General features: G+C 34.4%; 2 protein-coding genes across 2 annotated transcripts; one reads left to right on the plus strand and one right to left on the minus strand.

The window, feature by feature from the left end:
• The first annotated feature begins 3,781 nt into the window (after positions 1 to 3,781).
• On the plus strand, positions 3,782 to 7,989 carry LOC143602818 (uncharacterized). Its single transcript, XM_077079805.1, has 3 exons — positions 3,782 to 4,092; positions 6,323 to 6,475; positions 7,572 to 7,989. The coding sequence occupies exons 1-3, from the start codon at positions 3,817 to 3,819 to the stop codon at positions 7,731 to 7,733; spliced, it is 591 nt and encodes a 196-aa protein (XP_076935920.1). The 5' UTR covers positions 3,782 to 3,816; the 3' UTR covers positions 7,734 to 7,989.
• Positions 7,990 to 8,523: 534 nt separating this feature from the next.
• LOC143602819 (grpE protein homolog 2, mitochondrial-like) lies at positions 8,524 to 9,852 on the minus strand. The gene is made up of 4 exons (XM_077079806.1): positions 9,757 to 9,852; positions 9,483 to 9,650; positions 8,769 to 8,897; positions 8,524 to 8,684 (listed from the first exon to the last, which is right to left on the minus strand). Exons 1-4 carry the CDS (start codon positions 9,850 to 9,852, stop codon positions 8,616 to 8,618), a joined length of 462 nt encoding a protein of 153 aa, XP_076935921.1. The 3' UTR covers positions 8,524 to 8,615.
• Between the last annotated feature and the right edge of the window lie 3,729 nt (positions 9,853 to 13,581).

Here is a 13,581-nt window from a genome sequence, read left to right on the forward strand (position 1 = left end):
GATGACAATTGTCGATCACCACTTTATTAATATAAAAAATAAGGATACAAGGTTGGAGATTATGATCAGTATCCTAAGTGAACGAGCTGTGATAGAGAGAATGCTCAGGTGTGTGTGAATACAATGTGTCCTCTAACTGATCATCATCTCAATTATATATATAAGATAATAACTCAATGGAGTTATTAATATTAAAGACTATTAACTAATAATCCCTAAAAATCCGCCATTGCCTTCAATATAATCGTAACCGACACTTTGACCACGTGCTCCATCACTCAGGCTGCGAAATAGGGGGTAGACCAGGTCTTGGAGCCGTTACAATTGATAAATATCAGCCCTCATATAATAAACAACCGTTAATAGCACCAGATACCGAAGATCCATGATCCTGACATAGCTCTGGAACTCTTCAGAAGGATAATTGATCCAGACACGTCAATATCTTCTTGACTGTAAGTTAGTGGATAGACTGAGTCTTCTAACCGTTATACATGCTAAATATAAGACTACACATGAGAACAACCGTTAATTAGTAATAAGTAAGGATCCTTGGTCTTGATATGATCTGGAATACATGCTAAGGATAACTGATCCAGACATATGTCAGGATAACGTATCCACAGTGTCAAATTTTCGTGCACTAACAGCCACCATTCTCGGTTTCATCCCGATCAAGAGCCGAACTAAAACCAAACTTTTGTTTAAATACTTTATTGTTGACATATTGTATGTAAGACTTGAGTATTATCATTTCTAAGTTTGTTCTAATGAGTTCTATGGTATTGGGTATGTGATAACCCTCCTCGGTCTTCTTCCGAGTCAAGGACCGAACCAAGACCGAACTCTCGTTTAGATGTTTTATATTTAAAATGATTTAATAATATGTTACATGTAAGATTTGTATATTTTAAATTCTAAGTTCATTTTAATAAGTTTTATGGTATTGGGTATGTGGTAACCATCCTCGGTCTTATTCCGAGTCAAGGACCGAACCAAAACCAAACTAAACCGAGTTCACTCGCTTAAGACACACTAGTTGTGTTTTAGGCCACCGAATCTCGTATTTTTTCTAAAACTATATTTTAAACTAATTTTAATTATTTTCTCAAAATACTTGGCATGTTGAATCCAATTTGATCTCATAACAAGTTAGGACCGACAAAACCAAACACTCCCTTAACGGACGTCGAGGTTCTCCTTAATAGAACTACACACTTGGTTAAGTTTGATTTCATTGAGTTATCTCATAACATTTATTACTTTGGAATCTTGGCTTCGAGCTTGACCAATTATCAAGACTCGAACCGACAAATCCGAACACTCATAAAATCTCGTTTTGGTATCTATCTAACAAAGGATCTTGCAATATTGCAACCTTACCCAAATATTTACTTAACAAAGGTTAAGTAAATCTAATGAATAGAATACCGAGACCCGATTTCGAGTAAACTTACTTTTCTAAAACCATTACTTTAATTCTTATGTATTTACACTTTAACTCTCAAACTTTAATTATTTATTTTACTTTAAAGCTTTTAAAACCATCTACTAACTCAAGACCCTTTTTAATCTAGGTCTTTCCCGTTGAACTTACCCTTCCCTGTTTTATCACAAACTATCATTCAAGTTACTTATTTCAGGTGAGTACATTTCATCCCCCGTTTTCTTTTTCTTTTTTTATACTTTGGGGTTAACATGCATACTTATTCAAAACAAGAATGATTTATAGTACTCGATCCTCGAACCACAAACTTTAGGGTGTATGATACTAGAATACTTGCTCTATTGCGTGTTATATGTTTCATATGCTTTATGCGCACGAGTGTTTATTTTTATGTTGTTGTTGAGTCTCAATAAGTATAATCATACGCACCCCTAACTACTTTAGCCTTGTGCTAGTAGAATGGAGCCTCATTATTCGAGTATGTCGGTGGTTACCGATTAGAAAGGATCCTCATTTATTTATGATTTATATACCGCAATACTTGCTCTTATTTATAGTTTCATATACGATTTGTGGATTTTGCCTCATACACACACACACACACACACTCGAAACTATGAAATTGCTCACCAACATACGCGCTGACAGATATTATTTTATGCATTGTTACAGGTTTGTTTATTAGTTGATTGGAGGTTGAAGATGCTATCTTATTTTGAGACCATTTAGGTTATTAAAGAATGAACAATTAAATTCTTATTTGGTGTTATTTTGTATGAACAAGATGCGTTACTTTTGGTGATTGAATGAAATTAATGAGTTGTTTATATATTGTCGCTTTAATAGTGTCTTGTGTTCTTGAGCAATCTGTTGCACCCCAACATGTTCCGCCGCCTTTGATCGGGGTGTGACACTTTATATATTAAATGTTGTAAAAGAAAACCAAATATAAGTAAAACTAGTTATGAGTGATAATATAATATTAAAAAAAACAAAAGGCTAAACACATCTTTAATTACGTGTTTGGATAGTTAACATATCTTTGACTATGTGTTTGGAGGCCTGACACATCGTTGACTATGTGTTTAGAGGCCTAACAAATCGTTAACCATGTGTTAGCTAACTCGTCGACGAGGCTACCTAACACATAGCCAACGATGCATTAGAAGAGACAAATATAGAGAAAACGATTTTGAGGAGACACATTTGAAATCTCTCACCATTAATGGACTATTTTAGGATTTTTCCCTAAAAAGAATTTTGATATTTTCTATCCTTCGTCAAACTAGTCCATGTAAAAACGACAAGCAAAGACAAATTGTATCACTAATGAATATAGACCCCCTGTTTGAACTTATTTCCTTTCCAAAATCATAATAAAAGGGATGTGATCCTCATACATTACTTTCATGCTGACTGGACATTCCTTTACGGTTCGTATAGTTTTATACGGACCCCCTGTTTGAACTTATTTCCTTTCCAAAATCGTAATAAAAGGGATGTGATCCTCATACATTACTTTCATGCTGACTGGACATTCCTTTACGGTTCGTATAGTTTTATACGGGCCGTATAGGCTACGCATGACTGGCGTGAGACAAAAATAAAACTTTTTGCAGCCTATATGGTCGTATAGGTCTATACGAACCGTATAGAAACTTTTGCAGAAAAATTCAGCCTGCCTTTAAACACTGTTAAGCGTTGCCAGAAAACGACTATGCGAGCCTATACGAGCCGTATAATGCTACAAATTACTTAGCCAAATATGTTATGTAAATTTTAATAGACAATTTATTTTATTCTAAAATGTCATATCACTCAACTTTTCAATATAAAACATAATTATATACAAGTAAAACAAAACATGAAAGAGTTGAAAAAGAGAGAGGCTAAAATTGCTACAAAAATAGGTGCAACTTAGATAATTTATTTGAAAGATGGCTATAAAGTCATAAATCATATAAATATATGGTTGTCAAAAAGTTTGTGTCAAAATAATTGTTAATATATCCTGTATAGGACTCTACAAGGCATTACAAACAATGATTAACAAGCATATTATACAAACTGACATAATTCAGATGTTATATGAGGTGTATAAGGAAAAAATAGTGTGAGAGAACATCTAGAGGTGTACCAATACGAAGAGGACTGCGAAAACCAAAACCAATCTTTCGAAACCACCACGTGGCAGTCCAAAACCAACCAAGACGACATCGTTTCAACTGTAAACAAACAAACAAACATACTCCACTCCACTAGTTATATCTGAACCTCAAAAAGTAGTCTCTTCATTTCATTTCATTTCATTACACACTCTCTCTCTCTCTCTCTCTCCGTACAACAATCAATCTCTTTACTACTACTGTATGGAAGGTATCGGTTCACGAACCGGCCGTCAGTCCTCCCGGTACGGCTCAGCTCCGGTCTTAACCGGTCCAGTCAGACGGTGGCAGAAGCAGTGGGTCCATGTCTCATCGTCCTCTTCCTCCAACACTTCCTACAAGTCAAATAATTCTAAGACCAATAACAACAACAATGGTTCGACTGTACGGATTCGAAGGTGGACTCCGGTTCCGGCCGGTGAAGACTCGGAGGCCGTTGTTGGAGAAGAGCGGCCGAGAAGGAAGCTTCGTTATGCGCCGGTGAGTTGAAGTTTAGTTAGGGTTGGGTTTCTAAGGTTTGTTTGTGTTTAAGTTGTTTGATTAGGCAGGGGTGTGCCTGCATGGTTGGGTTATTAATCTCCACAGACAGGGCCGTCCGCCTTTAGTAATTACACTTCTTTTTAGTAATACATGAAATGAATGTATAAATACATGAAATAGAGTTACGAATAGATGAAATAGTGCTATAAAACATGAAATGGAGGTATAAATGCTAAAATTATACAAAAATATCATTGATTTGGTTCAGTTCGGTTAATTTCAGTTAACCGAAGGTACCAAAATATTACATTTTCGGTTAATTTCAGATAACCGCTTTTTGGTTAATTCGGTTATCAGTTATTTTCGGTTTGTTTGCTCATCCTGCCTGGGGCAGATTGAATACGGGTTCACGGTAAGCCACTGATTTTCAAATTTTACGTTAAAACGATATATAAAAAGTTTTTGTGAATCCATAACAAAAGGTTTAAGATGGTGCAGTTCATAACCACCCCCCCCCCCCCACACACACACACAACAAACACACACAAAAACAAAAACAAAACAAAAATCTTGAAATGTTCAAGTCTTTCTAAGGGGTTGTTTGGTAGCCTCTTAATAGCTATTAAGAGGCTACATCTTAATGGTTCATAACCTCTTAATGATTAAGAGGTAGTCTTAAGTCTGAATGGGTAAGAGGCATTAAGAGGTAGTCTCTTAATCATTCAGAGATTATGATCCATTAAGAGGCTACCAAACAACCCCTAAGTCCTATTTTGGTATATGTTTATTTTTCTTTTTGGTACACCATCACTGTGTTATCAGTTGGGGATTAAATAGGTAAGAGAACACTTCCATACATATTCGCACATCACGCCTCCACACCCCATCGATTGTAATTCTTTTTTTTTCTTCCTTTTTAATGGCCTTGCAGTTTTTTTACGTGTTTCTTAAATTAACATATTGTTTTATTATGATATCACATTATGATATTCTCCCACCCGAAAATTTTAACTTTTGATTGTGCAAAATTTGAACACCGAAAAAAGGTGAAACCATAGGTAAAAAATATCTTGGATCCACCATTGCTCATCCCTAGTTTAAATTGATTAGCTATGTTTGGAAAACAAGTTGAGTTTCTCTATGACTTAGTTATTTATCCTTGAGTTTCATTTTATAGATTCTTGATTGCATGCATAAATCAGTAATTAGTATTGTAAACTGGTAATCTAACTGAATCCTTTTAAATGTATAGATTAAATAGGAGTCATTAGAATTGTAATCCCACATTTTACTTATTTTATATTGTCATGTGTTCATTTGATTAAATTCCTTCAAATCAGTAGTGATACCTAAAGTTTATGGTAAATATTGAATTCGTGCGTTTTGTAACTTTTGTAATCTTATCTTCGATGCCAAGATTCTTGAAGCCACATCACCCAAAGTTTTCACCATGATATGTAATAGCCAAGTTTCAGTATTGTTTCAGCTTACACTACATCCACTTAATATATCTAATTATAATAACAACCCTAGGTTCAATATTGCTCCATTGTTGTGAATTTTTTCATAATATTTTAAGTTGAATGACCATATGGAAACAATTATGAAACTTGTTTTTTTAGGTAGTAATCAAGTTTCATAAATGTCCATTTAAGTCACTTAATTTTAGCATTTATAAAAAAATTTAAAACAGTGGAACAATGATGAAACTTGTGTGGTTTTACAGTTATAAAAGTATTTAGTGGAACATTGAATAAACATTAAAATCCGTAGTCTGACTAATAAGGTTACCGACGTCTAGAAATCTGTTTTTTATTCTGTTTTTGCTAAAATACATTAAAATTCATAGTCTGACTATAGGACAACATGATAGTTTAGTGGATTTTGGATTCTGTAGTCCAGGATGCTGCTCTGTTTTGGCCACTAAATGTGTGGATTCCTTTGCTTTTTCAAGGTACCAAGTACACTGGAAAGTGCAGAATCATCTTAATAAAACAATTATTCCTTATTTCATTTTGTAAAAAAAGGGTTTTTTTTCAGTAGAGAATATGATTCAAATTCAAACATAAAGTAGATGCTGACAACACCTTTTCGTATATGTTTTTTAGTGACAGTAGCTATTGCTAAGTTATTTATTAATGCATGCAATTTACCCTAATCCTGGAATTGGCCAAATGCCACTTTTTAAATTATGTGTAATAACTAATAAATTTGGTAATTACTTGTGCAGATTGTTGTGTTTGAAAGTAAGAAAAAGGAAGCTGAAAAGTCTGATGTTGATATCAAAGAAGGAAGCAAGACTAGCCAATCTGCTGCTCAAGGAACTTCAGAGAATGATGATAATGAAAAGGGTGCTGACAATGTTCTTGCAGCAAAAGCGCAGGTAATAAAGCGGAAATAGCATACTTATTTTTTTCATATTTACCAACTTTGTTTATCCTACGCAGCACGACTGTTATAGTGATCGCTGGTTATGAAATAGTAACCAAGGTTCGATATAGTTACAATAACATCCTCGTATGTTTTTGTAACTATAAACGCCAATAACGTTTATAAATTTTTCTACTTTTGTGAAATTTTTCATAAATGTTTAAACTGAATGGCTTAAATGGAGCAACTATGAAACTTGGTTTAATTTACTTACTTTTTTTTGTTCATGATTACCCCTTACTTCAGGTTAAACTTGAAAAGAATAATTAGTAACTAGTAACCAAATTTAATATCTGTTCCATTTAGGTCACTTAATTTTGATATTTGAATTGCAACAATATGAAACTTGGATTGTTTTTGTAGTTAGAAACAAATTTGAGTGACTTCAGTCCAACAATAGAGAAACTTGCTTAATTTCAGATTAAATATTCCCTTTACTTATAAAGACTTGGCTGGCTTAGGTTATGTTTTATTTCTAAATGGTCAAATGGGTAAAACTGCTAAAATTTAAAATCAAGTTTTATGTCTAAATGGTCAAATGGGTAAAACTGTTAAAATTTAAAGACGTGAAACCCTCTAAAACCAATTTATTAAAAAAAATCTTGGTTAGAAGTCCATGTATTACACGGATTGAATAAAGGGAATATTAAACAGTTAGTAAAGAATAACAAAACGATATTTTGAGATTAGATATGATTGATTACTAGCTTTTATATATATCAACTTTTTTTAATTAAGAAATAGAACAGGAAGGGGTGAACTAAAAGAAGAAGAAAAGAGAATCTTGGGCTCATAGGATTGCGATATGAGCTGCAGCCAGTTACTTATTCATTAAGTATAGATTGGATGTTATTCAGATCTTAAATCTGTAAGCCGCTGACTATTATTTAAGAAAACAACTTTTTTGGACAAAAAATTATTCCAGCTCAACTGACCAGGCTCGTTTAGACCCAAAAAACATTCTTTTGCGGGGTGCATTACCATATGCACATACATAGAAATCATGGTTTTAAGCATATAAAGCATGCATCTAAAGTTGAAATCTGCAGGTAGCCACCAAAGACTTGAACAACCGACCCATGGATTTGGATACCGGTGACGACGATGGTGACGGCGAGGATGATGATGATGAAGACCATGATTTAGGTGGTGCTGACAAGGACAAGGCAGCGGATTGGGTAAATGCTGCACAGAAGGGTTTTGCATCTTGAAGCTTTCTGTCACCGTTATCTTATGAAGTTTATGATCTACCTATAGGTGTATGTGGTTATGGTACAACCTTAGTGTCGTGTATTTAATCCTTAATTATGGTGTAGATAGTAATGATTTAGGTTTAATAACCAAGCCCCTAGTTCTCTCGTATCTTCGTTGTGTGTGTGTATTAGGGAGTGTGAACGAAATGGAAAAGTTTGTGATTTCAGTCCATGGTTGGTCGGTTTGGTTGTGTTTTACATCAAATGATCTCAAATCGCAACGGTTTGAAAGTCGTCTTTGGGACTTTGAGTTAATCATATCCCTTTTTAGATTTTGGATCTTTCTAAAAAAGAAATGACTTGACGTGCTAGATTTCAGATCAATGTATATAAATTAACTGCAGCCTCGGATCAACGTAACAAATTAACCGCCCATTATGTTAGCGAATAGCCAATTTTTATAAATCAGTAGGTATGCCTGACCGTCAGTTATGTTAAAAAAGAAAATAGCACTGTTTTCATTTTTGTGATCACAAGTATACCATTTTTAATGCTCATCAAGCATGTTTTAGCTAAAAACTACCCATCTAATCGATCCAAACAGCTTAATTGGTCATCAAAAACTAAACCAAACCGTTGAGCAACGCTCCAGCTTATTAATGACTGTTTCAACCTACCATAGAACTCCGACTTAAGCAATGGAAAAGATATCTGTACCCACATACAGTCATACCATGCAACCATATTTTATTATAGTTATACAAAAATGAAGTATAAATAAAACTTAAAATACTTTTCCTCAGGGAGAAGTTATCCCGATACTAAAACCACAAAATGTTAAAAAAGAATCTTCAAACAGCATCAGTAGGAGGTAACACAATCAACCCAACATTTGTTACTTTAGCCTGCCTTTATGGTCACACCAACTTCAGCAGGTCGTATAATTCGATCATGGAGCATATATCCTGCCTGTAATTTTTTGTTAAACAAAAAGTCAATTAAAATTAACATAATAAGATTGTTTTTCTAACATTTTTGGTTGGGTTTGAATACCTTGAGAACAACTGCAACAGTATCAGGAGACTTGGTCTCATCTGGTACTTGAAACACTGCATTATGTCTGTTTGGGTCAAACTCCTCATTTATCGGATCATATTTCTCCACTCCAAATTTCTTGAAAACCTGAAAATGAACACACCTCTTTAGCTTCTTTATTACAAAAACATTAGTTTTGCATTCATACTTAATTGTGAGCAAATACCATAAAACACCTAATTTATTTAGTAAATCACAGTAACTAAACTTGTCAATTTGTCAACAATGTACAAAAAAAATCACTTAGACCTAATTTTGGTATAGTAAAGTAAATATTTGATGAACTAATACTCAACATTTTGATCAAAAAATTTATACGATCTTTGTATAATTAAAAGAAATAATATATGTTTTAACATCTTTTCACGCTTGAAATGTCATTATATCAAATTGTGACCTTTCAAAAAGGTAGCATGTTATTATTAAAACTTTTTTTAACAAGTATGAAACACTAACACAAGTTTAGAAAATTTAATATATCCAAAAATTAGGTTAATATACTATACTTTTTCATGTATTTTTGACGAGTGTAAGAACTCTGTTGCTAAAACTAGGTTGAAGGACTTTTCAAGCATACATGAGTGTATGTTGGTGTTACGTAGTACTAACCCTTGTATTATTTATAACGATAAATACAAAAGGTGTAACAACTATAAAAATATGTTATGTTACCTCTGCTAGCTGTTTTTCAGTCATCTCAACGCCTTCTAGAAGCGTTTTCAAAAGAGGAACGGCTCCAGAAGTATCATTAGCTGCATCAATCTTAGCAAAACTCTCTTTTACAACCGAAGAAGCCCTATCCAAATTATCTGCAACATCCAGTAAACTCTTGGCAAAACTCTGCACCATAGAATGAATAAAACACAAATTGTAAGAACATGTAATATATATTTCCAACAAAAAAGCATAATATAATATAGTTGTTCACAATACCCAATAATCCAACCTGAATTGCAAACTTTTTAGAGTTCTCGGACTCTCGTTTTGTCCTGTCCATGATGTTTTCCGTATCTGCATACGCTCGAAGAACTTTATCTTTCATTTATAAGGTAGTGACCTTACACCCATTTGAATTCTTTATGACATGTTTTAACACAAGTTCTATGCGGTGCAAATTTGAGTTTCTGGACTAGAAATCCATCGAACTCGTGCGTGCCCGCACGTCCCGCGGACACGAATGCAATTCCGAAAACCTGAGCCAACAAGACCAACTCTTCAGTTTAGACACATCAACTTAAAAACACTTCATCGAACTCGTGCGTGCCCGCACATCCCGCGGACACTAATGCAACTCCAAAAACCTGAGCCAACAAGACCAACTCTTCAGTTTAGACACACCAACTCAAAAACTCTTCATCTTCTTCCTAGTTCAAACAGTGTTATTTCCGATTGCATTTCAGGCAAGTGTCCAAGTCCGGCAGAGCACCGGTTCTGTTCCGAACCGGAGTACCTTGGGAACAGACCGAGAATCTGTTTAAGGGAATTGTGTTAAACATAAGCCCAGATACTGTGTTTATTATTTCTTATTTCTTTATTTTCTTGTTATTATTAATACAAGATTTCCAACAAACTTAAACAGATTACTTATTATTATTCTTGTATAAACAGAGTTCGTGAGATTGTTGCTACAATCTTAAAACCTTATTTACAAGGATTTTGGGTTCACGAAATAGTTTGAAATAAAAGTATTTAGATATTATAATCTTATAAATATTTTTTTTTTGGGAAATTATGTGCGTAGTACAACTTGGTGTGTTTGGATTTTAAAGATCATGATGCAATCTTAAATCCTATACAGTGTTACAAAATGTTATATTTGATCAACCGTTTGGTGTTACAAAACGTTTTGTGTAATCGTTTGTGTTCTAACTATAGTGTTAGAACTGATCCTTATACCGTTGGGATTTTATTAGTTTTGTTTGACGATTTTTGCAATCGTTTGTGTCTAACAATTGTGTTAGAAATGGTTTTGAGTAAATCATTCATTTCTTGTAAACGTTAAATATCTAACATGCGTGTAAGATATGATTTATTTATAACGTTTTGTGTAAACGTTAATTTTCTAATAGATGTGTTAGAAAATTCAAGCTTTGCTACTTAAGTGTAGTAATTTTAACAAGTTGATGTTATTTGAACATAATTGTTCAAGAGTATGGTTTCAAAAGTGAAACGAGGATATGAGGATATGTGTGCATGGATTTCTTTTTGAGGGAATATTGTATACATAATATAAAACGATATCACTGAGATGATTCATGTCGGATGACGAAAGTGTCGAAGATAATAACACTTGGAGATTTGATATGTAATTGTCGTCAAAATAATTTCATATAATAAACAACTTGTGAGTTGTTGCGAAGATTAAAGTCTAAGACGACACATCAAATATATAATCACATCATGAGATGGTAATAGAATAACGAGGTGAATATACTAAGATGAGAAAGTGATGTGTAATTCCTTGGAAAATTCATTGAGTGTGAACTGTAACATATGATTTAATATATGTTAATGACAAATTCACTAAGTGTGAATTGTAACATATATGACGTATTAACTCTTTGGAAATTCACTAAGTGTGAATTATAACATATGAAATAATATATGTTAATGACGGATTAACTCCTTGGAAATTCACTAAGGGTGAATTGTAACATATGAATTAATATATGGTAATGAGATATTTAAATCCTTGGATATTCATCATTGAAGATTCACCGAACCCCTCGAGATGATTCACACCGATGTGTGTAATTTAAAAGAAATTCCTACTCGTGATGGGAGCAAGTACTTCATCACGTTCATTGATGATAGTATAAGATATTGCTATGTTTACTTACTTAAAAGTAAGGACGAGGCTATTGATAAGTTTATCTTATTTAAAGCCGAAGTTGAGAATCAACTAAATCGAAAAATTAAAAGAGTAAGGAGTGACCGAGGAGGTGAATATGTTTCACCTTTCATTGACTTGTGTGAAAAATAAGGAATCATACATGAAGTCACGCCTCCTTACTCCCCTCAATCAAATGGCATATCGGAATGTAAGAACCGAACCTTCAAAGAAATGATGAATGCCATGATGATAAGTTCTGGGGTAAGCCCGGACATGTGGGGGGAAGCAATCTTATCGGCTAATTATGTCTTAAACATGATACCGAATAAGAAGAAAGATCTAACTCCATATGAGTTATGGACGAGAATTAAACCACCATATAAATACTTGCGAGTGTGGGGGTGCCTAGCCAAGGTAGTGGTGACTCCACCAAAACGCCTACTAATAGGACCCAAAACCGTGGATTGTGTGTTTATAGGATATACCATTCCCGGTGGTGCATATCGATTTCTTGCGCATGATTCCAAGAATCCCAGAATAAATAATGGCACTATAATAGAAGCAAAGGATGCATCATGGTTTGAATATAAGTTCCCATGTTTGGATAAAGGAAAACCGAGCTTTTCTAGAGCGGTTGAGGAAAGTATTCAAAACTAGAGTACTGGATATGAACCTCGGGAACAATCTGAGACAGAGGAGGTTGAAATCAGAAAAAGTAAACGGCAAAGGATTGAAAAATCCTTCGGCCCTGATTTCCTTACCTACATGGTAGAAGAGGAACCTCAAACGTATCAACAAGCGGTGAATTCCGCTGAAGGACCTCAGTGGAGGGAGGCCATCAAAAGTGAGATAGATTCCATCTTACAAAATCATACGTGGGAACTTACAGATCTTCCTCAAGGGTGTAAACCACTAGGATATCGATGGATCTTTAAGAAGAAGATGAAACCTGATGGCACCATCTATAAGTATAAGGCAAGGTTGGTGATAAGAGAATATAAACAACAAGAAGGTTTAGATTACTTTGATACATATTCGCCGGTTACACGAATAACATCTATAAGGTTGGTGCTTGCCATTGCCGCCATTAGAAACTTGGAAGTTCACCAAATGGATGTAAAAACGGCTTTCTTGAATGGAAATCTAGAGGAAGAGATTTACATGGAACAACTCGAAGGCTTCATAGCCGTTGGGCAAGAAAATAAAGTATGTAAACTTGTGAAATCCTTGTATGGATTGAAACAAGCTCCTAAACAATGGCACCAAAAGTTTGATCATGTCATGCTTGATGTTGGGTTCAAAATCAATGAATGTGACAAATGTGTATACGTGAAGGACACATCCGATGGATATGTCATTTTGTGTCTATACGTAGATGATATGCTCATTGCTGGTAGTAATGACAAAATCATAACGTCCACTAAGAACATGTTAAAAGCAAGATTTGACATGAAGGACATGGGTATTGCGGATGTGATTTTGGGAGTTAAAATCACACGAACCCAAAATGGACTTGTTTTAAGTCAATCTCATTACGTGAGCAAAATTCTTGAGAAGTTTAATGCGAATGACTCTAATGTAGCTAGAACTCCCATTGACACGAGTCAACATCTAGCTAAGAATAGAGGTGAACCTGTTAACCAGTTGGTATACTCAAGAATTATTGGCAGTTTAATGTATCTTATGAGTTGCACTAGACCCGACTTAGCATATCCTGTGAGCAAGCTAAGTAGATACACAAGCAATCCAAGTTCAAGTCATTGGAACTGCGTGATTCGGTTGCTTCGGTACCTAAGATACACTAGATAATACGGGTTACATTATAACAGATATCCTGCAGTTGTCGAAGATTATTGTGATGCAAATTGGATATCTGACACGAATGATTCTTGAGCAACAAGCGGGTATGTATTCACACTTGGAGGTGCTGCTATATCA

The sequence above is a fragment of the Bidens hawaiensis genome, unplaced genomic scaffold (genome assembly GCF_021521415.1).
Source record: "Bidens hawaiensis isolate Kalapana, Puna unplaced genomic scaffold, B.hawaiensis_p1.1 tig00059891_1, whole genome shotgun sequence".
Taxonomy (NCBI): domain Eukaryota; kingdom Viridiplantae; phylum Streptophyta; class Magnoliopsida; order Asterales; family Asteraceae; genus Bidens; species Bidens hawaiensis.